Source organism: Rhinoderma darwinii, chromosome 8 (assembly GCF_050947455.1).
Source record: "Rhinoderma darwinii isolate aRhiDar2 chromosome 8, aRhiDar2.hap1, whole genome shotgun sequence".
Lineage (NCBI taxonomy): Eukaryota > Metazoa > Chordata > Amphibia > Anura > Rhinodermatidae > Rhinoderma > Rhinoderma darwinii.
Window position 1 is genome coordinate 27,050,280 of NC_134694.1, and position 27,325 is coordinate 27,077,604.

The 27,325-nt window shown below is 40.1% G+C and overlaps 1 protein-coding gene across 8 annotated transcripts in view; it reads left to right on the top strand.

Annotated features, from left to right (window-relative positions):
- Window positions 1-254: 254 nt before the first annotated feature.
- Window positions 255-27,325, top strand: part of GTF3C3 (general transcription factor IIIC subunit 3) — a 38,220-nt gene continuing 11,149 nt past the window's right edge. For 2 of the 8 annotated variants that reach the window (XR_012850324.1, XR_012850325.1), the window contains exons 1-14: window positions 255-450; window positions 3,819-3,968; window positions 5,914-6,025; window positions 6,997-7,187; window positions 7,628-7,751; window positions 8,803-8,994; window positions 9,421-9,586; window positions 12,424-12,571; window positions 14,587-14,653; window positions 18,796-18,890; window positions 19,397-19,568; window positions 20,987-21,189; window positions 25,307-25,408; window positions 27,216-27,313. Coding sequence is in view for 6 of the 8 variants with exons in the window: in XM_075835536.1 (XP_075691651.1) it covers window positions 3,867-3,968; window positions 5,914-6,025; window positions 6,997-7,187; window positions 7,628-7,751; window positions 8,803-8,994; window positions 9,421-9,586; window positions 12,424-12,571; window positions 14,587-14,653; window positions 18,796-18,890; window positions 19,397-19,568; window positions 20,987-21,189; window positions 25,307-25,408; window positions 27,178-27,313 (1,810 nt within the window). In the remaining 2 variants the exon portion in view is untranslated. Of the gene's footprint in view, window positions 451-645; window positions 793-3,818; window positions 3,969-5,913; window positions 6,026-6,996; window positions 7,188-7,627; window positions 7,752-8,802; window positions 8,995-9,420; window positions 9,587-12,423; window positions 12,572-14,586; window positions 14,654-18,795; window positions 18,891-19,396; window positions 19,569-20,986; window positions 21,190-25,306; window positions 25,409-27,177; window positions 27,314-27,325 lie in introns of all 8 variants that reach the window. The other 6 variants (XM_075835535.1, XM_075835540.1, XM_075835536.1 and 3 more) reach the window with 5 other exon arrangements.

Here is a 27,325-nt window from a genome sequence, read left to right on the forward strand (position 1 = left end):
CATCTACACCCCCGCTCATCACATGTACACACATCTACACCCCGCTCATCACATGTACACACATCAACACCGCGCCCGCTCATCACATGTACACACATCTACACCCCGCCCGCTCATCACATGTACACACATCTACACCCCGCTCATCACATGTACACCCCGCCCGCTCATCACGTTTACACATCTATCCCCCGCCACTTTGGTTTGAATCGAACGCGGTCACATGATCTGGTGACGTCATTGCCGGGCCGGGTCACATGACCGCTCTCGCCACAGTTCCTGGTGTACAATGTGAGCGCCGCTGACGTCCTGTACATGGCGCAGAGTTATCCGTACAAGCGAGGAGTCTGGTCTCTGGCGCAAGGTGCACGTTATTATACGTAACTGTGAATATTATACAGCAAGGGGCGTGTTATACCGTATAGCGGTGTGTTTATTATATATCAGGAGGTATATATTATATTATCGGCGTGTGTACTATCGTATGGGTTTTATATGTATATAATGTACTTGCCTTATATAACTATGCATTGTGTTACATTTAAATAGGTATATTTTATTGTGTGTGTGTGTTTTTTTATATGTCTTGTGTTATATATTAGTGCACATTGCTGTGTAGCTGGACTAGGACGTTATTTCTTACAGGGAGAAAGTCCACGCATTCATACTCGCTTCATATACATGTATTGCAAAAGCAAACTTGCAGATGCCATGAAACAATGCCTGTAGTGACATCTTACTCACACAGCGGATCTACCGTGTTCCGTTCCTACCACAGTTCCCCCATAACAGGTGTCAATGTAATGTCTGTCCTACATGAGCACTGTTATAACAAAGTTTTACCTATGTCAGCCAATCACATTCTGTTTTTTTTTTCTAGGACAGGTATGAAAATGAAAGAAGTGATCTGATTGGTTGCTATGAGCAACACTTTTTGTTAGAATAGTTTTTAGTTAGCCAATCGGTTTAAAGAGGCTCTGTCACCACATTATAAGTGGCCTATCTTGTACATGATGTGATCGGCGCTGTAATGTAGATTACAGCAGTGTTTTTTATTTAGAAAAACAATCATTTTTGATGGAGTTATGAGCTATTTTACCTTTATGCTAATGACTTTCTTAACCCCTTAGTGACCAGCCCATTTTAGGCCTTAATGACCAAGCTATTTTATTCGTTTTTCTATAGTCGCATTCAAAGAGCTATAACGTTTTTATTTTTTCGTCTACATAGCTGTATGAGGACTTGTTTTTTGCGGGATTAGTTGTGCTTTTTAATGGCACCATTTTTGGGTACATATAATTTTTATATTAACTTTTATTAACCTTTTTGGGGGGGATTATAAAAAAAAACTGAAATTCCGCCATTGTTCTATGCGTTTTTAAATTGACGCCGTTCACTGTGCGACGTAATTAACATGTTACCTTTATTCTATGGGTCGGTACGATTACGGCGATACCACATATGTGGAGGTTTTTTTATGTTTTACGACTTTTGCACAATAAAAACACTTTGGAACTAAAATTATTTGTTTTTGCATCGTCGCTTTCCAAGAGCCGTAATTTTTTTATTTTTCCATCAATGTAGTGATTTTTTGGGCTTGTTTTCTGCGGGACAAGACGTAGTTTTGAATGGTACTGTTTTGGGGTACATGGGACTTATTGATTCATTTTTATTATGACTTTTTTGGGGGGCAATGGAAAAAAATTGCAATTTCGCCATAGTTTTTTGCGTTTTTTTTTTACGGTGTTCACTTTGCGGTTTAAATTACATATTAACTTTATTAATGGAGTCATTACGGTCGCGGCGATACCACATATGTGTACTTTTTTTTTTTTTTACACTTTTACTAAATAAAACCACTTTTTATGGAAAAAAATGGTTTTATTTATTTTTTTACTGTACTTTTTATTAATAATCTTTATTTCACTTTGATGACTGATTTTATTAGTCCCACTAGGGGACTTTACTGTGCGATGTTCCGATCGCTGCTATAATGCTTTGGTATACTTCGTATACCAGAGCATTATTGCCTGTCAGTGTAAATCTGACAGGCAATCTGTTAGGACGTGCCTCCGGCGCGTCCTAACAGGAATATGTCCAGGGCAGACCTGGGGGCTTTTATCAGGCCCCCGGCTGCCATGACACCCCATCGGAGACCCGCGATTTCATTCGCGGGCCGCCGATGGGTGAGAGAGGGAGCGCACTCCCTCTGTAAACAAAGTTAAATGCCGCGGTCGCTATTGGCGGCATTTAACGGGTTAAACGGCCGCGATCGAAGTAAACTTCGATCGCGGGCGTTGGAGCAGGAGCTCAGCTGTCATCAGACAGCAGAGCCCCGGCTCCTGCCTGCACGGGAGACCCGTGCAGGACTTAGACTAGGCTGACGTGAAAAGGCGTCAGCCTAGCCTAAAGCCCAGTAGTAAATGACGTTAAAAGGCGTATTAGTGGTCACTAAGGGGTTAATGAACAGCTGGGCGTGTTTTACTTTTTGACCAACTGGGTGTTGTACAGAGGAGTGTATGACGCTGACCAATCAGTGACTAATGAGCGTCACACTTCTCCACTCATTTATACAGAATATAGCTATATCACTATGTGCAGCCACATACACAAAGACTAACATTAAAGCAGTGTCCGGACAATGAATATACATCACTACCAGCCAGGACGCGATGTGTATTCAGAATCCTGACCACTTCTGTAGCGTCTCTGTGAGTTACAGCATAGCAGGCGTAGTCTCGCGAGATTACGCTGTAATCTGTCATTCACAGCGAGATCTCGCTGTGCTGTGCTGTATATCACAGAGACGCCACAGAAGTGGTCAGGATTCTGAATACACATCGCATCCTGGCTGGTAGTAATGTATATTCATTGTTAGGACACTGCAGTAATGTTTGTGTATGTGGCTGCACATAGGGATATAGCTATATTCTGTATAAATGAATGGAGAGAAGTGTATGACGCTGATTGGTCACCGATTGGTCAGCGTCATACACTCCTCTGTACAACGCCCACTTGGCCATATAGTAAAACACGCCCAGTTGTCCATTGAAAAACTCATTAGCATAAATCTAAAATAGGTCATAACTCCGTCAAAAATGATCGTATTTCTAAATAAAAAACACTGCTGTAATCTACATTACAGCGCCGATCACATCATGTACAATATAGGCCACTTATAATGTGGTGACAGAGCCTCTTTAAAGAAAAACCTGCCTCCTTCATTCTTCCTTCCTTCTTCTTTTTTTTTTTTTTGTGTCGTTTCTGCCGCTCATTTTTTATTTGGGGACTGCAGGATTTCAGGAGAGAAGGCAAAAATATTTATTGTCCCAATTCCTCAGTTTGGTTCCCAAAAACAAACAACTGGTTGCACCTTTTTATTTACTTATTTCAGTCACAACAAATTATCATCTATCCACTGTCTGTTTCTGTCAGTGCCATATACTTCGAATGGAGCGGCAGGGCACTTGTCGAACCAGCGCTCTATGCAACACCTCCTGGCAGTGGGCTTGTGGCTGAGGGGGAAAGAGGACCACTCGTTTTGGCTATTTTGTGGGGATCCCAGCGTTCTGATCTCCACCAAACTAACGCTCAGCACCTATTAATTGGATAGCTGATAATTTCTTGTGACCAGACTACCCCTTTTAATTGTAGGCTTATTTCAAGCGGTTTTCATGCTCATTATGATGCAGAAAACGCGTTTGACTCAGCATAAAAACGCTGTCATGTGAACGAGGCCCAAGTAATACTTCTCCCTTACCTCCTCTCTCTCATCGTGCTGTAACCGTTCCTCTGATATCTATCTTCACATTTTCCAGGTGAAAGTCATGAAGGTTTATAAAAACGTGAGTCAATAGAATCTGAAAATGTCCGGGTTCAGTCCGGAGCTAATTGATTACCTGGAAGGTAAAATCTCTTTTGAAGAATTTGAGAAACGTCGTGAAGAGAGACAAGCCCGCGAGAAAAAGGTGTAGTATAAAATCAGATAATATTGACTTCTATCTAGTTTTATATTTATATATATATATATATATATATATACTGGTCCTTCTGATACACTGCTATTCGCCACTACTATTTTCTAATCCTGAATACGGTTGCACGATGCATTGAAATATCGATACTATTTTCATGCCGTGCATTAAAGTTTAAAAATAAAAAAATTACAGTTATGTTAAATTAAAAAAAATACAAATACACATTTTTTTTTACAATAAACATTAAAATAAAAGTAAATCTCAATACATAAAACACACGTTCGGTATCGGCACGGCCGTTATAACCTGAACAACGCAATTTTTGCGTCATTTATAATGTGTACGCTGTTAAGAAATAAAATAAAAACTGCTTTCTTTCACTTATAGAGCCTCTGTCACCACATTATAAGTGCCCTATCTCCTATATAAGGAGATCGGCGCTGTAATGTAGGTGACAGTAATGCTTTTTATTTAGAAAAACTATCTATTTTTACCACTTTATGAGTGATTTTTAGCTTTATGCTAATTTGTTTCTTAATGCGCAAGTGGGCGTGTTTTTACTTTAGACCAAGTGGGCATTGTACAGAGGAGTGTATGACGCTGACCAATCAGAGACCAATCAGCGTCATTCACTTCTCTCCTTCATTTACTCTGTACTAGCTATATATTTATATCGCTATGTGCAGCCACATACACACACTATAACATTACTGCAGTGTCCTGATACTGAATATACGTTACCTCCAGCCAGGACGTGATGTGTATTCAGAATCCTGACACTTCTGAATCTTTTCTGCGAGATTCCAGCAAGGCAAACGTAATCTCGTTTGAAATGACAATTACATCGTAATCTCGCGAGATTACGTTTGCCTTGCTGTAAATCTCACAGAGACGCTACAGACGTGTCAGGATTCTGAATAAACATCACGTCCTGGCTGGAGGTATTGTATATTCATTATCAGGACACTGCAGTAACGTTAGTGTTTGTGTATGTGGCTGCACATAGCGATATAGCTATATCGCTAGTGCAGTGTAAATGAATGGAGAGAAGTGTATGACGCTGATTGGTCAGCGTCATACACCCCTCTATACAACGCCCACTTGGTCTAAAGTAAAAACATGCCCACTTGGGCACTAAGAAACTCATTAGCATAAATCTAAAAATCGCTCATAACGTGGTTTAAAATAGATCGTTTTTCGAAATGAAAAACACTGCTGTCGCCTACATTACAGCGCCCATCTCCTTATGTAGGAGACAGGGCACTTATAATGTGGTGACAGAGCCTCTTTAAGGTGAGGCATGGGGTGTGATGAATTTAGTGCCTCCAAGTGCCTCACATTAATAGTAAATAACCCCATCATGTACCTCACACATTAACCCAATGTTGTCCATTATGACAGTGAGAAACCTGATGGGTTTGATTACTATTAATGTGAGGCACAGGGAGGTTCAAAATTCATCACACCTCGCGCCTCACATCAGAAAATGGAAGCACTTTTTTAAATTTTTTTATTACTGTTGACAATGTATCGTTCTGGTATGGAGAATCACAATACTACACAAAGTAACAGTATCAAAGTCCAAATTCTGGTATTGTGACAACCCTAATCCTGAAGGATACATAAGCGTGTGTTATAACTGCAGTCCATATATAAAAAAACAAAAATGTCAGCCGCACAGTCATCAAATTTGGATGGGTGCAAGCCCGCCAGGGTCACGACCAAGGACCCGAACAAGTCGATCCAAAAATAGGCAGCACTCCAGAGGTAAAATGTAAAAAGTGTGGCGCTTTATTGATCCATAAGTCCAATGCTTCGTTTCAGCTCTACCTTTTTCAAGCGAAGTGTGTGTGTGTGTGTGTATATATATATATATATATATATATATATATATATATATATATATATATCATTATTTTAAATTTTTTTCAATTAGGATTCTTTAGATATAGAATTTTCCGAAAATGCAGAATGTGACGTAGATGATCCTAATGTTCCATCCACCTCTGCAAAATGCCTCTCGAAATCTAACACCTACAAGGATAAGGGTAACTATAATTACATATCATTTACTAGGGTGGTGTGTGACAAGTATCATACTATGAGTTTGGTGCGATTGTAGCTATTGACTTTTCCTCCCAATTAATTAATGTAAGTATAAATTGGGTGTCCGTGTCTTTATTAACCTCCAGGATTGAATCACACAGCAGTAGAGGTCACCTGTTTACATACGTTGACCGACTTCTGCCCATATCCAGCGCTGATCAACCAAATATCATCAAGTCTATTGGCACTCGTCAGCAGGCTGATACTATACTATATAGGGATGAGCGATCATTAGGTCCCCATCAAGTCTATTGGCACTCGTCAGCAGGCTGATACTATACTATATAGGGATGAGCGATCATTAGGTCCCCATCAAGTCTATTGGCACTCGTCAGCAGGCTGATACTATACTATATAGGGATGAGCGATCGTTCGGTCCCCATCAAGTTTGTCAGTAGCACATCCTTTGTTTACACAGAGACGTGCTACCGACATCGATTGGGTTTGCATCCTGCGTAAACCAGTGATCGGCCAATAAACAAGCGTGCGTTTGGCTAATCGCTGCCCTGTAAACATTGGCCAATAATCGGCTGAAGACCTGCTGAGAAAGCAGGAGAGTGGCAGGACACAGCAATACTGAGTACAATATACAATGAGTCGAATTGTGAAAATATAAAATAAACACGTCATTTGGCATATCTTATGTGCATGCCCGGCTTTGGGGTGTACGCGCACAAGGTGCCCGGGGCAGCGCGCTCTGTAACTATAGCTCTGTCTGAGACGCGACTTTTTCCTTGACGTCACTTCCCCTAAAGGGACGCTTTTTGTAGGTTCATCCATAACTGCTGCCATTGCTTTCAGCGACTATAACTTCCTCTGGGTTATTGCCGTGAAGTGTTACTAGAAAACGAATAGTATAAAAGTGTGGGAACGTTCGATTTTCATGAACGTTTTATTTGGTTGTTTTTGGAAGATGAAACCTCAGATGGTGTCAGCAAGTCCGTTCAAAGAGTATTTGCATCAATGATTGGAGAAGATGATAAAGATGATGGAGAGGAGGAAGACGAGGAAGATGATGGAGAGGAAATCTCTGAACAACCAACTGTCGGGGATGTCTTTGCCCTGGAAATGGAAATGAGTAGAGAAAACAGAAAGATGATGAAGGTATTTTACAGATCAGATTCCAACTCAAAAGTTTAAACCGCTAAACATGAGTAACTTTAATGGGTTTTCTGTTCTAATGAAAAACGCATAGAAGTCCCTGTATGTGTCTGAATGGTCACCAAATAATTCAACCATAGCTCAAAATTAATTATTTTTTAACATGTTGCCGACCTCATTTTTATTTTGCTATGGCTTTCTGGGAGTGGGATTACCAAGTAAAGTCTACCGTTCACATGATTTCTAATACCTCTCACAGGCAATGATTCTATTAAAGGGGTTGATCAGGTTGGGGGATCTACTTCGCTTTTTTTTTTTCTTTCTTTGTGCTAGTCTTTAATCATAATACGTTTTCATCAAGGTTCGTTATGTTAATGATTTTGATGGAAACGAGGGCTTATGCGAAGTAACTGATCCTTTATAATGTGCACTTTTCTGTTCAGGCAAAAAGACCCCGCAGTAAACTCCCTAGAGCTCTCAGAGGCCTCATGGGAGAGGCCAACATCCGTTTTGCCCGAGGGGAGGCAGAAGACGCCATATTAATGTGTATGGAAATCATTAGACAAGGTATGGAATGAATGTTTCCAGGGGAAAAAAAAAGTACAATTACAATTACTTGGTAATGGCTGCTGAAGTACCTGTAAATCATCTCATCTGAATTTTTAGTTTTTCGTTGATGCTATAGACTCTGGAAGACTTTTCAAGCTAATTTTGGCATTTGACAAGTCTCATTCCTCGGAGCGGTGGCCCTGCGTACATTTTAACGTTCTATTGATAATATGTTTTAAAACCTCGTAAGTGAGAGCACTGATAGATTTGCATTACTCTCATTCGTCTGAATGGAGTGCTCGCCCGGCCAGAACCAATTTGGCTGTTATGACCTGTCTGATCCATACAATGCCAACAGCAAAGTATATCTATATTGGGTCATCAAGACATCAAATAGAGACAGATCTGTATTCCCCACTTCTTCCTTTCCGGATTGTGCTATATTTTTCACTCTTTGCAATTTCCTTTGGAAAAAATAAGATATTAAATGAATTCTCTACCGATTTATCTCCTTTAGTTAAAGGACTTGTCTCATCACCGACACTGGTGGCTAGAATATTCTATCAATGACCGATCCACGGAACTAGTAAAAGCGCCATTCTACTATGTCTTTTCACGGCTCCGCTTGTCCTTTTCATGCAGTCACATGAATGGCCCTCTACTAATGCCAATGCTACTTTGTACTAGCGATCGACAGGGATCACGGCAACCCCTTTAAAGGGACACTAAATGCAGAAAAATACCCGAAATTCCATCCTTAATATCCTCCTCTCCTTTGATCATATCCGGTCTCCTATTATGATTCAAACAGTGAAGAATATATAACATATTTTCTTCTAGACATGTCCCTGTAGATCAACCTCTCCACCCCCTACATTGCTCTAGCTGAAATTCTCACACCTTCAGCTGTTTTCAAGCCAAAAATTTAAGGGGTTAGGAGAAAACGAAACACTTTTTTTTTGTTTTTTAATTTGCAATTCAATTGCTTAAAAGTGCAGGAAGTGTTAATAAGTTGAGGTACCGGTCATCTTGTAAGTTGTTGCAGAGCTGATCCAGTTTTTCTTTTCAGCTCCACTGGCTTACGAACCATTCTCAACACTCGCAATGATCTACGAGGACCAAGGAGACATGGAAAAATCTCTGCAATTCGAGCTGATTGCTGCTCATTTGAACCCCAGCGACACCGAAGAATGGGTCCGGCTGGCAGAGATGTCTTTGGAGCAAGACAACATCAAACAAGCTATATTTTGCTATTCCAAAGGTTTGTTAGCAGTCTTGGAAATCAAATCCAGTTTAGAAAAGCAAAAGTTAATCTGAAAACCCAGTTACATGACTAGTACGTTTGAGTGGATAAGTCTCCCCTGACAAAGGCCCTTCAGGCCCACACCACAAAGGCCGGTCGTATCTGCTGATCAGAACTGCTCCTTTTCATTGATTCTCTAATGAACCTTCAGGTTTGGGTCATTTTTTTTCCCCCAGAGACATGGAGAGTATAAGTAAAGTAACTTCGTAATTATATCATATTAAGAAATACCTTTTGGTTTTCTTCTGTCAAACCCTTGAAGTTGTGTTAGACCGCGCCACTGATGATCAGAAAACAAACCCTGTTATCCAGTATCTATAGGTAATATATACCATTAACTACCTGTGGACACCATCAGTGAGGACTATTTGTGATATTTTCCAGCTCTTAAGTATAATCCTACCAACGTTCGTTATTTGTGGGAGAGATCCAGCCTATATGAACAGGTCGGGGACCATAAAATGGCCATGGATGGATATCGGCGGATCCTGAATCTGTTGTCTCCTGCGGATGGGGAACGTTTCATGCAGCTGGCAAGAGATATGGCTAAGTAATTGTTTATTTCTCATTTCAACCTTTTTACGTTACTAAATGTTCCGTTTATTTACGTCTATCAAAGACCACAGTCTTTAATAATGGGGGATTTTGCACCAATGAAATAAGAGGGTGATTGGCGAAAACGGAGCCTAATTTATTAAAAAGCGCAGGCTTCTTAACCTGTTGTCTGTCTGAATGATTTATTTTTACTTTTTCTATGAGCAGACGTACATTTGCATGTTTTTTTTTAGCGTGGGGATAGGTCTGCTCTTCTATTAGCCCAAACGGCACTTTTTTGTTTTTTTTGTTTTCAGGGTAGCGCTCCTTCCTCTCCTGGCCCCCAAAGCAGTGGTTGATGCCTGGCTGCTTTGCATGCAGATATACAGCAACTCGTCAATCACAGCTTTGATAAATGAGAATAAAAGTATATGTACTACTTGACCATTCCCACTTTTCTCGCTTAATTTCTTTTTTTGGCGTAAGTAGACACATAAAACAGATAAAAACAAGGACATTTATTCAAAAACACCGAAAAAGGCCATACTTACAAATGGACACAGCCAGGTCTGAAACGCTGATGAAGGCGAGTGAGCAGGTGCTTTAAATAATAATAGCCACTCCCACTAGTCTTGAGGGGAGTGGTATGTGGTGCATGGGATGTGTAGTAAGAAATAATAAATGAATAGTGTATGTGCAAGTGTAATAATGTGAGTGAAATATAGGGGGCAGTAATGAGTGAAGTGCCTAAAAAATAAATGAATAATGGGATGCAAGTGTGTGAAACATGGAGGAATAGTGTGTAAGTCATGAGGCGCAACGTGACTAGCCAGGTAGAAGCCTATTTGTGACGCCTTGATAATTCATAGAGCGGGCTACCCTGCTTGCTAGGCCAAACAACAACACACCATGCTCTCCCAGCATCAAAGACCTGGCTGTGTCCAAAAGAAGCGAATATAAGTAATAATGAAAAATACCTGGGGTATTAGTGATCATTTTGGCCAAAAGGACGCAAGCTCGCAATCCACGACAAGGATCCCCAGACTTGCGAGTCCCTAACTGGAGCGAAAAGCTCCTGATGTACAGACAAAACAGATAAAAACAAGGACATTTATTCAAAAACACCGAAAAAGGCCATACTTACAAATGGACACAGCCAGGTCTGAAACGCTGATGAAGGCGAGTGAGCAGGTGCTTTAAATAATAATAGCCACTCCCACTAGTCTTGAGGGGAGTGGTATGTGGTGCATGGGATGTGTAGTAAGAAATAATAAATGAATAGTGTATGTGCAAGTGTAATAATGTGAGTGAAATATAGGGGGCAGTAATGAGTGAAGTGCCTAAAAAATAAATGAATAATGGGATGCAAGTGTGTGAAACATGGAGGAATAGTGTGTAAGTCATGAGGCGCAACGTGACTAGCCAGGTAGAAGCCTATTTGTGACGCCTTGATAATTCATAGAGCGGGCTACCCTGCTTGCTAGGCCAAACAACAACACACCATGCTCTCCCAGCATCAAAGACCTGGCTGTGTCCAAAAGAAGCGAAAGTAGACACATGCTGCACGTTTTGACACAATCTAAATTAGATTTTTTTTAACCTGGGCAATTTCTGCCCATATCAGGCATAAACGAAATAATCTTAGCCCTTCCGTTCCGAAACAAGTCCAATAGGGCACTAAAAAGAGAGACGTCATTCAATGTAATGCTCTCAAGCATTCATTATAACCCGTTGCGTTCCAGTCACATTAGAGTGTATCTCCCAGTTTCCAAGAACCGATCTGTGACGGTCTGTGTGCTGTGCCCCCCCACAGACTGTAGGGCCATGTTCACAAGTGGCAGAATTTTTCCGCTGCAAATGTTGGTGCAGATTTGGGGCAATTACGCAACGAATCTGCACCAACGTTTCCATATTTGACAGGTAATTCAGACGTTGCAGATGTCACAGCGGACTTGCCACAGATTTCAGTTTTTGCATTGCAAAGGCTGAAATCCGCAGTGAAATTCTGCTACTTCTCCACAACAGACAGTGCATGCTGCGGAGGGAAAATTGTGCACCGCAGCCTATGGTCCGCAGCGGAGTTTTCCGCAATGTCTGAACTAACTTGCCTAAAAATGTATAGAAACAAATGTAAAAAACGGCTGCTGCAGAATTCCCCTGCGGACTGTCCACAGCGGAGTTCCACAGCAATTCCGCCACGTGTGAACATGCCCTTAGAATGAAGAGGATGCAGCACTCTTCATAATGTTATGCAGGATCGGCGCCTGCCTGCTTTACTGGCTGTTCACATCTGCGTTGGAGATTTTGTTGTTTTTGGTGGCCAAAATAGCAGCGCATTCTGCCCTGTTATGTCCTGCGAAATAAAGGACACCATGACGGATACCCGATGAAAGCTGTCAGTCAACGGATTCCGTCAGGCGCCGTTGGTTTCTGTCGTGTAACGGATCCCGAGCTTCCCGTATTCTTGTTCTGCTCCTATGACGGAGCCGAGCAACAGAAACCCAGAAGATAGATGTTAACCCAGCCTTGCTCTGGAGTGATGAAGACCGGCGTGCATGACAGTCTGTGGCTCGTCTTCCTCCCTCTCGACTAAAGCTGATCGAGACAAATGGAAGCTGAATAATTATGTTATTTTGAGGGTGTTGTACGTTAAATCATAATGCCCGTTTTGTCATATTTTTTGATGAGGTAACATTTCAAGGATATTCTAGCATTGTAGATTTGGTGGTATTACCCGCACGCTTCATGTTTTCTGGCCGGCCTGCAGATTACAGGAGAGCTGTGCAGACTAGTGACCGATATTGTATGAATGTACTTGTGTGTGACACACGCTTGCTCCATTTTTATCTTTAGGATTTATTATGAAACCAATGATGTTTCCTCGGCCATTGTTATTATTGAAGAAGCTTTTTCCAAACATCAAAATCTAGTGGCAATAGAAGACGTTAATATTGCTGCCGAGTTGTACATCTCCAACAACCGATATGAAAAAGCACTTGAGGTATTTAGAAAAGCTTTAGGGTATGTTCACACTGAGTTTTTTGCAGGCAGAAAATTCTGCCTGGTAAAATCAGCTCCGTTTTTTTTAAGTGGTTTTGCACCACACGTGTTTTTTGCCACGGTTTTTTAAGGCGTTTTTTGACACTTTTTATACTTTTTTTTTTTTTACCTATCTCTTCAACAGACAAAAGGAATAACCGCAAGCGTTTTTTTGCCGCAATTTCGGCAGTTTGTTTCCGCGCTAAAAAACATGGAAAAAAAACTCCGTGTGAACAGGGCCTTACTGTTCACCTAACGTATTAATATTGCCGTCACTGTTATGTCATTTTATTTTCTTTATTTAATCTTTATTTTACTTTTACACAATTTTAATTCCATATACAATATAAATCACAACCTTATTTCCCCTCCAACCTCCACACCATGGATTGTGAAGGAGAGAAAAAACACCAAACAGAACCTGAACAAATAACTTAGACCACAGTGAAAGTAGCGCATCTGAGAATCTTACTGACCTCTCAACTTTTAAAAGAGCGCTCCTAATTCTAAATATGTTTTGCTAATGTTAGCCAAGTATCTCGCGTTATTAACTCCTTAATGACGAGCGACGGATATATCCGTTGCAAACAGGTGTTCGTTCCCGTCGCTCTGATCTCGTATGTACTGCCAGTGTACCTACGTGATCAGCGGCAGGAGCCCGGCTGTTATACAAAGCCGGGCTCTTGCCACAACTGCCGGAATCGAAGCGCATGCCGATTCCGGCAGTTTAACCCATTAGATGCCGCTGTCAATAGCGACAGCGGCATCTAATATGTTTGACATAGGGAGGGAGCTGTTGAGATATGAGAACTACACTGTTACCAGGGGGCAGATCGCCATCTTTGAGACACAGCAATATGGGTCAGTAGTCCACCATTTATTCCAGGTTGTTCATTTTTTGGACTTGGCACTTTATAATATGGAGTATAATGGAACAGTGGTAGGGGGGTTTCTATTGGTTTTGCTGTGGAGGCTGGTAACAGTGGTGATTCTTTTTTTAAACCGCTCATGTACTGATTTTTAGAATTTGTGAAATAAAAATTACGTTTTATCTTTTGACTTATAGACTCCATGTTCTCTTTTTTGGTGCAATATATATAAGGAGCACAGTCGTGTTATATGGGGAAATAACTATGTAAAATGGCACGTGTATATACCCTGTGGATAGGTTCTACTAGACTCTTAGAATGCGACTGGAAAAAACAAAAAATAATCCTTGGTCATTAATGCGCAAAAAGGCCTGGTCATTAAGGGGTTAAATGGGCAGACATCCATTTTCTCGCTATAAGATGCCTTGTCAAAATTGACCGTTTTGTGACTAATGTCTTTTTATGTGTAGATTGAAAACGCACTTCAGACACCTCGTCCTTGTTCTGTGGGAGCGGCGCATGCTTCTGAGAATGGAACGGCTCCTGTTCGCATTCTCCATGGGGTTGTATGTGCTGTATAGCATCTCTGTATGTGTCGACACATACAGAGATGAAAAAAAAAATGGCAGCCCCCAGTAAAAAGTATTGTGACAACACTAATAAATAAAAAAAAATCATGACACCTTCCCTTTAAGCAGAGGTCTAACATTTAGGTCAATAAGAGCCTCTATCCTAAATGAAATTTAAAGTCCCAAATAATGAAGAGAAGTACCTGGTTCTACTACCATTATTTTGCAATTGTCCCCCAATTCACAAGTGCCTATTGGCAAAAGTAAAGACTTGATCTAATTTATTCTGAGGCCAGAAAAATATTCAAATCTGTCCTCAGCGGTGTTGGAGCGGTACATCAGCCTTTAGGGGGAGCTTACTGTAAACTGTTTTATTGAGGTCAATGTATAATCTGTATGCACTAGGCTCACAAGCTCCCTCTAGTGGTGCCAGTAGAAAGACAATTTTATCATTTCAAGTTGTCCTAGTTGACTTGCACGCAGAGCATACGACATGGACCTTGTAGGTTTACCTAACCTTTTTTTATTTTATTTTTAAGGTTATCACTCAATATTCTGGAATTACACTAAATAAAAAAGATGGTTGTACTCCCGAAGATAGCTCAGGTAATTGAGTCTTTAAATAATGTGAAGTGCAAGTGCGTGGTATATTATATGTGTGTGTGTGTGTGTGTGTGTATATATATATATATATATATATATATATATATATATATTTATTTTTTTTACACCTATATATTGTATATAAGGCTATATTTGCTACAAAAGTTAAGCTTTTTTTTATTTTTACATGTCATATGTGCTCAAAAGACCAGCTATGTCCGATATTGTCAGCTGTTTGCAATATCAAAATAGTATGAAACTAAAATAAGACACGCACTCGCTCCTGCACTGTATAACGTGGGTGCATTTTGTATTGGCGTCACCGGGCATTTATGCATATTCGGTTTACCCTAATCATATAAAATGTATTCCTGGCCCTCAATTTTTGTCCAATGAACCCTGGCCATCAGCTGTGATGTCTTCCCTAAGAATTCCCATACAGGTGCGTATTTCATGTATGTACAAATAAATTAATAGAGGGTGATGCAATTAAAGCAACAAGTTCTAATTTTTTCGTTTTATTGATGCCAGATAAAGTACACTCTTGACATCATTACGCACGGAAGAATTATAGCATTTCTTTTTAGTATACACTTTGTTGGTTAACCCCTTAATGACCGGGCATGTTTGTACCTTAATGACCAAGCCAGATTTGTCAAATCTGGTATGTCTGACTTTATCAGAGAATAACTCTGTGAAAGTTTTGAATATCCAAGTAATTCTGACATTGTTTTTTCGTCACATGTTGTACTTTATTTTAGTGGTAAAAGTAGACTGTTACGATTTCGGAAATTAATTAAAAAATAGAAAAATTGAAGAAATTTTGTAAAAATTACCATTTTCCCCTATTTTTAACTGCAATATGTCACATATGTACACACATACTGTACAATTTTTTTAATTAAATATATATTTCTATCTCTTTACTCCATTTTGGCAGCACTTTTGAAAAAATAAAATAAATTTTCAGCAATTTAGAGGACTTACAAATTGAATAATAATTTTATAAATTTTGAAGTACATTTTGTTTTACAGCACCAAGCCAGGTTTTCAGAGGCTCATAGGTGTCAGAATGGTGGAAACCCCCACAAATGACCCCATTTAGAAAACTAGACCCCTTAAAGTATTTACCTAAGGGTATAGTAAGTATTTTGACCCCACAGTTTTTTGCAAAATTTAATACATAGCAGGTGAAAAAAATAATAATTTCACTTTTTTTCATAAAAGTATCAGTTTGAAGACCAATTTCTTTGTAAAGCGACCATGAGAATGAAGAAACACACCACAAAATCTATCACCCTGTTTCTCCTGTTTTCAAAAATACCAACATTGTGGCCCTAATGCGCTGCCTGGACACACGGCAGGACCCAAAAGGAAGGGAGCACCCGGAGGCTTTCAGGACTCATATTTTGCTTGAAAATGTTTTAGGCCCCACTGTACATTTGGAGAGGCTTTGAGCTGCCAGAACGATAGAAACTCCCCATAAACGACCCCATTTAGAAAACTAGACCCCATAAGGTATTTATTTAGGGGTATAGTAATTATTTTGACCCCACAGTTCTTTGCTAAATTTTAATGCATATCAGGTGAAAAAAATAATAATTTCACTTTTTTCATAAAAGTATTTGTTTGAAGACCGATTTCTTTGTAAAGCGACCATGAAAATGAAGAAACGCACCCCAAAATCTATCACCCTCTTTCTCCTGTTTTTAAAAATACCCACATTGTGGCCCTAATGCGTTGTTTGGACACATGGCAGGGCCCCAAAGGAAGGGAGCACCCGGAGGCTTTCAGGACTCATATTTTGCTTGAAAATGTTTTAGGCCCCAATGTACATTTGGAGAAGCTTTGAGCTGCCAGAATGATAGAAACTCCCCATAAACGACCCCATTTCGAAAACTAGACCCCTTAAGGTATTTATCTAGGGGTATAGTTAGCATTTTGACCACACAGGTTTTTCGCTAAATATATTGAAATTAGTCTGTAAGAATTAAAATGTACTTTTTTTCTGAAACAAAATAGAATTTTTTATTATTTACAAGGAATAACGAAGAAAATGCACCCCAACATTTGTAAAGCAATGTCTCCCGATTACGACAATACCCCATATGTGGTAATAAACTGCTGTTTGGACCCACAGCAGGGCTCAGAAGGGAAGGAGCGCCATTTGGATTTATGATTTTGCTGGAATGGTTTTCGGTGCCATGTCGCATTTGCAATGCACTGGAGGGACCAAAACAGGGGAAACCCACCAAAAGTGACCCCATTTTGGAAAAACCTTCAAGGAATTTTTCTAGGGGTATAGTGCGCATTTACACCCCACGGGTCTTTTGCAGAGTTTATTAGAATTAGGGCGCGAAAATTAATATCAACATTTTTTCCACTAAAATGTTGCATTTTCTCATTTTCACAAGGGATAAAGGAGGAAAAAAACAACCATTTTTTTATAAAGCAATTTCTCCCGAGTACGGAAATACCCCACATGGGGTCATACGTTTTTTCATTAGAAATGAATTAACGCTTTCAGGACTGATCCATTTTTTGCTTTCATATTTTAGATTTTCACTCCCCGCTTTCCAAGAGCCATAACTTTTTTATTTTTCCATCAATAGAGTGGTGTGAAGGCTTATTTGTTGCGGGACAATCTGTAGTTTTCATTGGTACCATTTTGGGGTACATGCGATTTTTTTTTTTGATCACTTTTTATTCAATTTTTTTGCAATCCTGAGCAAAAAACAGGAATTCTGACACCGTTTTTTAGGTTTTCTTTTTGTGGCGCTCACCGTACGCTATAAATGACATTTTTACTTTATTCTGCGGGTCGGTACGATTACGGTGATACCATATGTATATAGGTTTGGTCCTTTTTTTTAGCGTTTGCGCAATAAAATGACTTATTTCTAAAAAAAAAAAAAATTCTGTGTCACCATATTCTGAGAGCCATAATTTTTTTATTTTTTAGTCAAAAAAGCTGTGTAAGGGCTTGTTTTTTGCGGGACGGATAGAAGTTTTTATTGGTACTATTTTCGGGTACATGCAACTTTTTGATCACTTTTTATTCTTTATTTAGGGAGCGGTGGTGACCCAAAAAATTGCGATTCTCTCGTAGTTTTTTATTGATTTTTTTTGGGGTGTTCATCGTGCGGGAAAAATAACATTATAGTTTTATAGTTGGGTTCGTTACGAACGCGGTGATACCAAATATGTGTACTTTTTTAACGTGTTCATTTTTTTTCTATAATAAAAGTCTTATAGGAAAAAAAGCATTTAGTGTTTATAGAACTTATAACTTTTATTTTTACACTTTTTTTAAAACATTTTTATTACTTTTTTTTACTTTTTTAACTTGTCCCACTAGGGGACACTTAGTCTTGCAGCTTTGATCGCTGCTAGAGTACATTACACTACACACGTAGTGTGATGTACTCTGTCATTGTGACGTGACTGTCACACTGACAGGAAGCAGAGGAGGAACGGCCGGAGGCTGTTCCTCCGAGGCTTCCGTGCATGGCAACCCGGAGGTCATTATCTGACCTCCGATTGCCGTGACAAGCATCGGTAGCCCCCACGATCACTTCGTGGGGGCTGCTGATGTGCTTCAAACCACTTAAATGCGGCGACGGCAATCCGTCGCCGCACTTAAGGGGTTAACTGCTGAAATCAGCGGCGATGGTCCGCTGTCCGGCGAGGCTGATGTCTCAGCTGTCTAGGACAGCTGTCAGCGCGGGTCTGTCACTCTGTGTTTACACAGAGTGACAGTTTGAAATGCGGACGAAAATGAACGTCATGGTGCGGGAACTAGCAGCCGACCATGACGTTCATTTTCGTCCTTGGTCGTTAAGGGGTTAAAGGAACTATATTAGATTACGGAAGGGGAAGAAAACCTGGAAAAACGGCATATTTTCCTATTTCTGGCCAGTTTGTACATATTGCCTGTCCCTGACGTTCTGTCACTGAGTATCTCTATACCATATCATACTGTGGACTGGGAAACTGTAGGGGTTGGTATGTCTGCTGGCATCCCAGGATTTTTTGGTTGATCTTGTTCTGAAACGTGACCTCTTTTTTTCTGACCAGATATTTGGGTCCTAAATCAGCATCTGGTGTCTACATCTAACAATGGCTTATTTTTATCTCCTCTATAGAAGTTATGTGTCATGTTCCTGAAGGCGTTCCAATAGATATTACAGTGAAAATGATGCTTTGCTTGATCCATCTAAATATTCTGGAACCTGTCAGTGTGAGTGACCGTTAATACAAGATTATTTTTCTTAAATATGTATTCCCCTTACACTAATTTTGTTATATTGCTTCAAGGAGTATTCCCATCTCGGGCCATTTATGGCACCGGATATGCCATAAATGTCTAATACATGCGGGTCCTACATCTGGGACCTGCCCCTATCTCTACAACACCTGACCCACGTCCTATCTTCTGTCGCTGGGCTGCGCCCACTGTCTGCTGAGCTGGCTAGGTTTTCCGGCCACCTTCACTTCCGTAGAAGTGAATGAAAGTCCTGGAAAATAGTCGTACAGTCCTACTCGCTAAAATTGTACTTCTGTCATGCCGCCCCCTTGGCCATAGATGATATAGGATTTTGTTTTCTAAAAATCAAAAAAATAGTAGTCAGTGGATGGGTGTCTAGTGGCTCTTCATTACAGAATGGTAGCACAATGGGATGGGGTGCACATACTTGATCAGATTTGTTGACTATACATGTAAGTAGGCTCTTTTTGTTTCTCTAGCCCATGCTGACCTCTTTAATGGAGCAAAACCCTGAAGATATGGGAGACTTGTATCTAGACGTTGCAGAAGCTTTTCTGGACATTGGAGAATATAATTCGGCTTTGCCCCTGTTAAGTGCATTAGTATGCTCTGAAAAATACAATCTGGCTGTTGTCTGGCTACGACATGCAGGTATGCTGATGTATTTACTACTGTTCTGATAATGCTGAATCAGGATATTCGGCCAGCACTGCAGGGTAGGATAGACCAGGCACGTAGGGGAAAAGGGAAACCAGAATGATGTAAGGCCACGGCTTTGCATTTCAAAAGTGTAAGAGATGTTACAGAATGAACATATACCAATATAAAGAGATTTAAAGGGACAAAAACAATACAAAGCAGCAAAACCAGGGAATCGGTAATACAAGAAAAAATCCAAACCGGTTCATGTTTCCCACTTACTCATGTGCATCTATCTGATAGTTTTACTAGTTTAATACTGCATTTTTAAGGACATACAAGTGCACTTTTTTAATGACTTATTGTAAGTTAGATTAAATCTTGCGGGTCAATTTCTCACTAGTAAGGAAACGAGAATGGAATGAGTTAACGCTTTATGTATCGATTGACTAACCCTGGTCGTGCATGCATTTAAAAGGCTCCCAATCTATACGACGTGTATGCTCGGCAAAGACTCGAAATGTTGCGTGCGTTCTTTTCGGGCTGTGGTAATAAACACTTATATATATTTTTCCACATGGATGATGTCACGGATCTTTTCATATTGGACATTAAAGGGGTTTTCCTGCAAGCGATATTTGACCTATCCACAGAATATGTCATAACTGTCGGATAGATGCGGGTCCCACCTCTGGGACCCGAACTTATCTCTAGAACGGGGCCCCCTAAAGTCCATTCTACCACTTTGTGTTCCGGCTGATTTCTGACCATGAAGGAGAGCTACACTGTTTCCGTAAGCCCCATAGAACTGAATAGTAGTTACAGAAACAGCGTAGCTCGCATGCTACGCTGCTTCCGTAACTGCCATTTACTACTATGGGAGTTATGGAAACAGCGTAGCTGTTTAAGTAACTCCCGACCACGTAATTAGGAAGAGGCCGGGAGTCAGTGTGAGCACAAAAAGCTAGAACGGGGTTTAGGAGGCCCCATTCTAGAGATAGAGGTGGGACCCGTATCCTGTGGATATGTCATAAACGTCCCTCGTGTGAAAACACTTTTAAGTTCTGAAATCTGTTTGTTTTTTTTTTGGACATAGGTGAATTTTTGCCTTCTGAGATATTCCATACTTAGCGCAGAGGGCTGCCACTTTTTTTCTAGTTCTGGTTATCTGTCATGTCTGTGTCTTAATTGGAATTTAAGAGTTCTTCAGGCCAACTTCACCCTCCTCTCACAAAAAGGAGATTAATATAAGATTCCCAAACATAGAGACATTTCTGTATAAAGGGACCGATAAATAACTGGAAATATTAGTCAACAGGACCATCTTCAGGAGATTAATGTGCTCAATGACTAAAGTTTCTTTCTTTCTTTCATCTCCATTTGGAAAGTAAGCTACATTCTACCCGACCTTAAACTGTTTTATTTAATAGACTGTTTAAAAGCCCTGGGACACATGGAGCAAGCTGCGGAGAGTTACTGTAAGGTGGTGGACATGGCCCCTTTACACTTGGATGCAAGGATCTCCCTATCTACGCTTCAGCAGCAACTTGGCCACCCAGAAAAAGCACTAGAGGCATTAGAACCAATGTATGATCCAGATACCTTGGCACAAGATGCAAATGCTGCCCAACAGGTAGAATTTTTTTTTTTCCTTTTTGAAGTTATACCAGCCATCTACTATCTTAACCAGCATTATAACAGTGGCATGTGATTTTGTTTGTTTTTTTCCGGTAACAACTACTAACTATTTAGAAGTGAATAATCAGGCTCCGCCATCTTGATTTGAAGACATCACTGTATGTAGACAGTAGTTCTGGGAACTATATATCTCATGGTGCCTTACCCAAGCATGGCATAGGGACAGATATAATGGCTCTATTGATCCAAATTATGAGCCCGTTTCTGGAGAGCCGCACATTCAGGTCTAAGATGACCACTTGCTATTTTTACTTCTGAATCGACATGGATTGTACATTTATATATACGCAGCACTACTACAAAAATAGTGGCTGAATTTTAAGTTTGTTTTTTTTAACCCCTTCCCTCTTTAGCCACTTTTGACCTTCTGACAGAGCCTCATTTTTAAAATCTGACATGTTTCACTTTATGTGGTAATCACTTCGGGATGCATTAACCTATCCAAATGATTGAGATTGTTTTCTAGTGACACATTGGACTTTATGTTACTGGCAAAATTTGCTCGATACATTCAGTATTTAAATGTGAAAAACTCCAAAATGTAGCGAAAAATTGCAAAAATTAGCATTTTTCTAAAATTAAATGTATCTGCTTGTAAGACAGGCAGTTATACCACACAAAATAGTCGCTAATTAACGTCCCCCATATATCTACATTAGATTGGCATCGTTTTTTTTTTTTTTAACATCCTTTTATTTTTCTAGGACGTTACAAGACTTAGAACTTTAGCAACAATTTCTCATTTTCAAGAAAATTTCAAAAGGCTATTTTTACAGGGGCCAGTTCAGTTGTAAAGTGGCTTTTAGGGCCTTATATATTAGAAACCTCCAATAAGTCACCCCATTTTAAAATCTTCACCCCTCAAAGTATTCAAAACAGCATTTAGAAAGTTTCTTAACCCTTTAGACATGTCACAGGAATTAAACCAAAGTAGAGGTGAAATTTACAAATGTAATTTTTTTGTTGCAGAAATTCATTTTGAATCAATTTTTTTTTGTAATACAAAGTTTTACCAGAGAAACGCAACTCAATATTTATTGCCCAGGTTCTGCAGTTTTAGGAAATATCCCACATGTGGCCGTAGCGTGCTACTGGTCTGAAGCACCGGCCTCAGAAACAAAGGAGCACCTAGAGGATTTTGGGCCTCCTTTTTTTATTAGAATATATTTTAGGCACCATGTCGGGTTTGAAGAGATCTTGCGGTGCCAAAACAGTGGAAATGCCCCAAAAGTGACCCCATTTGGCAAACTACACCCCTTAAGGAAATTATCTAGGGGTATAGTGAGCATTTTGACCCTACAGGTTTATTGCAGAAATTATTGGAAGTAGGCCGTGAAAATGGAAATCTACATTCTTTCAAAGAAAATTGTAGGTTTAGCTAATTTTTTCTAATTTTCCACAAGGACTAAAGGAGAAAAAGCACTGCAAAATTTATAAAGAAATTTCTTCCGAGTAAAACAATACCCCATATTTGGTCATAAACGGCTGTTTGGACACACGGCAGGGCTTAGAAGGGATGGAGCGCCATTTTGCTTTTGGAGCTCAAATTTAGCAGGAATGGTTTGCGGAGGCCATGTCGCATTTGCAAAGCCCCTAAGGGACCAAAACAGTGGAAACCCCCACAAGTGGCCCCATTTTGGAAACTACACCCCTTGAGGAATTCATCTAGGGGTGAAGTGATCATTTTGACCCCACAGGTGTTTCATAGACTTTGTTAGAATTGGGCAGTGAAAATAAAAACAATCTTTTTTCTTCAATAAGACGTAGCTTTAGCTCCAAATTTTTCATTTTCTCAACAAATAAAAGAAAAAAATAACCACAACATTTGTAAAGCAACTTCTCCCGAGTACGGCAATACCCCATATGTGGTCATAAACTGCTGTTTGGGCACATGGCATGGCTCAGAAGAGAAGGAGTGGCATTTGGCTTTTGGAGCACAGATTTTGCAGGATTGGTTTCTTGACACTGTCGCTTTTGCAAAGCCCCTAAGGTACCAGTACAGTGGAAACTACCCAAAAGGGACTCCATTTGTGATACTACACCCCTTGAGGAATTAATCTAGGGGTGTATTGAGCATTTTGACCCCACAGGTGTTTCATAGATTTTATTTGAATTGGGCAGTGAAAATAAAAATTACATTTTTTTTCCAATAAGACGTAGCTTTAGCGCAAAATTTTTCATTTTCTCAAAAAATTAAAGCAGAACAAGAACCCTACCATTTTGTTAAGCAATTTCTTCTGAGTATGGCAATACCCCATATGTGGTTATAAACTCATTTTTGGGCACACGACAGGGCTCAGAAGGGAAGGAGTGTCATTTGGCTTTGAGTACAGATTTTGCTGGATTGGTTTCTGGTCGCTATATAGCATTTGCAAAGCCCCTGTGGGACCAAAACAGTGGAAACCCCCCCCGGAAGTGACCCCATTTTGGAAACTACACCCCTCAAGGTATTCACCTAGGGGTGTACTGAGCATGTTAATCCCGCAGGTGTTTTGCATAAATTAGTGTGCACTCGATATTGCAGAGTGAAAATGGGATTTTTCAATAGATATGCCAATATGATGTGCCCAGCTTGTGCCACCATAACAAGACAGCTCTCTAATTATTATGCTGTTTCCCAGTTTTAGAATCACCCTACATGGGGCCCTAATCTTTTGCCTGGACATTTGTCAGGGCTCAGGAGTGTGAGAGTACCATGCAAAATTGAGGCCTAATGTGACGATTTACACAGAATTGGTTCACAATTGCAGAGGCTCAAATAGAAAATAATAAAAGAACCCCCCCGTCCCCCAAAAGTGACCCTATTTTATAAACTACACCGCTCAAGGCATTTATTTAGGGGTGCATGGAGCACTTTCACCCCACGGGTCTTTTCCATAAATGATTGCGCTGAGTATGATGCAAAGTAAAAATTAAAATTTTTCCCCAGATATGCCAATTCAGTGGCAAGTATGTCGTGCCCAGCTTATGCCACTGTAGACACACACCCCAAATATTGTTAAAAGGGTTCTCCCGGGTATGGCGGTGTCATATATGTGGACGTAAATGGCTGTTTGGGCACGCTGTAGGGCTCAGATGGATGGGAGCGCCATTTGGCTTTTGAAGCGTAGATTTTGCGTGGTAGTAGTTTTTTGAGTATTACTGGTGTTTCCGTTTATAATGTGGGGGCATATGTAAGCCGGGCAGAGTACATCAGGGGCCATAGTCAGGAGGTATAATAATGGGGTAAGGAATAAAATAATCTATAGATGTTTGTTACGCTGTGAAGCAATTATTTCTGCACAGGCCGGTGTCGGACTGATAAACGGTGTCTTTACTTATCTCCCTTTTGGTCAACACTCCACACCGTTGTAGTTTGGGGAATTTTGCTAGGAAGTGTTGTCCTGGTATAATATGGGCACCCTCTTTTCTAGCAGATATGTTTGGGCCCTCCCCTTCCTGGTTCCCTAATTTTAGGGCCCCGATAAATCGCCTCTTGAAATGTTCCCCTCGGGCCGGCACACCTGCATATTTTTATTTCCTGACTTATGGAATGCTTAACTAATTTTATTTTTTCATAGATGTAGTGGCATGAGGGCTGTTTCTTTGCGGGACGAGCTGTAGTTATTATTGGCACCATTTTGGGGTACATGCGACTTTTTGAACACTTTTTACCGTTACAGCAGGATGTCAGCTGTCCAGATACAGCTGACATCCGGGGATGATGGCACCAACTCCGCTTCTGAGCCGATGCCGTGCATTTGTCGTAAGTATACGACGTTTTGCGGGAAGCACTGGCTTTCCATGTCGTATACTTACGACAAATGTCGGGAAGGGGTTGCCTGAAGACAAAAATACTGCACAAAAATAAATTAAGAAAAATAACGTCTTAATTAATTCCAGGCAGTTCTATGGCAGTTTTCGCATTAATGCCATACAAGTTCATGTCAGCATTTGTATTTTTGTAGAATTTTAGCACACATGGGGCCATGATGGAAAGTGGAGGTGCTGGTCGGCATAAATTTAGATTTATAAACATTTAAAGGTTTTGTCTCATGATTTTTGTCTTCTAGGAACTGAAACTGCTGCTCCATCGGTCGACCCTACTTTACTCTCAAGGAAAAATTTTCCACTATGTGGACACTTTACTTACGATGCTCGCCATGTTACTGAAAGTAAGTACAAGTTGCAGATTGTTTTTAAAGATGATTTCCTCCCAAAACTTAAAAATGGCTATATATAACTAACTCAGAAGAGTGGTTCGAGCGACTGGCAATGTTTCACAACTTTTACTTACTTGAGAAGGTCATTCAAAAGTGTCAACCAATATGGTGGCACTTCTTTGTCACTTTTGCAAAAAAAAATAAAAAATGCCCACCACAACAAAAAATAATTTTTTTTATTTTTTTTCTAGGTAAAAAAAAACAGCATTAATAAATTTTGGCTACTGCTCTAACTTCTGATTTACTAATATTGGCAATTTCTAGTTTTGGTTGGAAATCTTTTTTTAGTGCATGTTATGATTTTTAAGCCCTTCCTTTTTTTTTTTTTTATATTGATCTATGTGTTTTTATTTGACCAGATTAGTAACCACATTCTAATGATACACCAGTAAAAAAAAGTGTTCACAAGATGGTTAACCCCTTAGTGACCAACAATACGCCTTTTAACGTTCGTCACTAAGGGGCCTTAGGCTAGGCTGACGCCTTTTCACGTTCGCCTCGTCTGAGTCCTGCACAGGTGTCCCGTGCAGGCTGGAGGCGGGGCCTGGCTGTCTGATGCCGTTTAACCCGTTAAATGGCGCCGTCAATAGCGACCGCGCCATTTAACTTTGTTTACAGAGGGAGTGAGCTCCCTCTGTCACCCAAAGCCCCCAGGTCTGCCCAGGACATATGCCTGTTAGGACGCGCCGGAGGCACGTCCTAACAGATTGCCTGTCAGATTTACACTGACAGGCAATAATGCTCTGGTATACGAAGTATACCAGAGCATTATACCAGCGATCTGAAGATCGCACAGTAAAGTCCCCTAGTGGGACTGATAAAAGAAGTAATCAATGTGAAATAAAGATTATTAATAAAAAGTACAGTAAAAAAATCCATTTTTTTTCAAAAAAAAGTGGTTTTATTTAGTAAAAGTGTAAAAAATAAATAAAAGAACACATATATGGTATCGCCGCGACCGTAATGACTCCATTAATAAAGTTAATATGTAATTTAAACTGCAAGGTGAACACCGTTAAAAAAAACGCAAAAAACAATGGCGAAATTGCAATTTTTTTCTATTGCCCCCCCCCCCAAAAGTCATAATAAAAAGGAATCAATAAGTGCCATGCACACCAAAACAGTACCAATCAAAACTACGTCTCGTCCCGCAGAAAACAAGCCCAAAAAATCACTACATTGATGGAAAAATAAAAAAGTTACGGCTCTTGGAAAGCGACGATGCAAAAACAAATAATTTTAGTTCAAAAGTTAATAAAAGTTAATAAAAAAATGATATGTACCCTAAAATGGTGCTATTAAAAAGCACAACTAATCCCGCAAAAAACAAGTCCTCATACAGCTATGTAGACGAAAATGGGCTGGTCACTAAGGGGTTAAGGCCTCGTTTACATCTGTGTTTAGTTTTCTGTTGTTCTGCTCCGTCAGGGAAGCAGGAAAACTGGAAGCTCCAGTTCGGTTGCGCGACGGCCACTATCGGCAGCCAACAGAACCCATTAACTTTAAAGTGTTTCGTTGGGGCAATCGTGATTTTATCGGAAGCAATAGTGCAATGGTTTCCAGTATTCTCTGCCAGATCTGCTGCGGAGGCTCCTAATAGAGTGTCCAAAGTAGATGTGAGCGAGGCCTTAGGGGGAGTAAGCTCTAGGTTTGGCTGTTGTTTTCAGGCATGAAAAGCAATATGAATGAGTTTGTGTTGATGGTTTGTTACTTGGTTACAGATTGCAATGAACCGAGCTCAAGTCTGTTTGATTTCCAGCTCAAAATCTGGAGAAAGACATTTATATCTGATTAAAGTATCTAGAGACACAATCTCTGACACCGATGAGCAGGAAACTTCAAATTCTGATGCAAAAGGTATGAGTAATT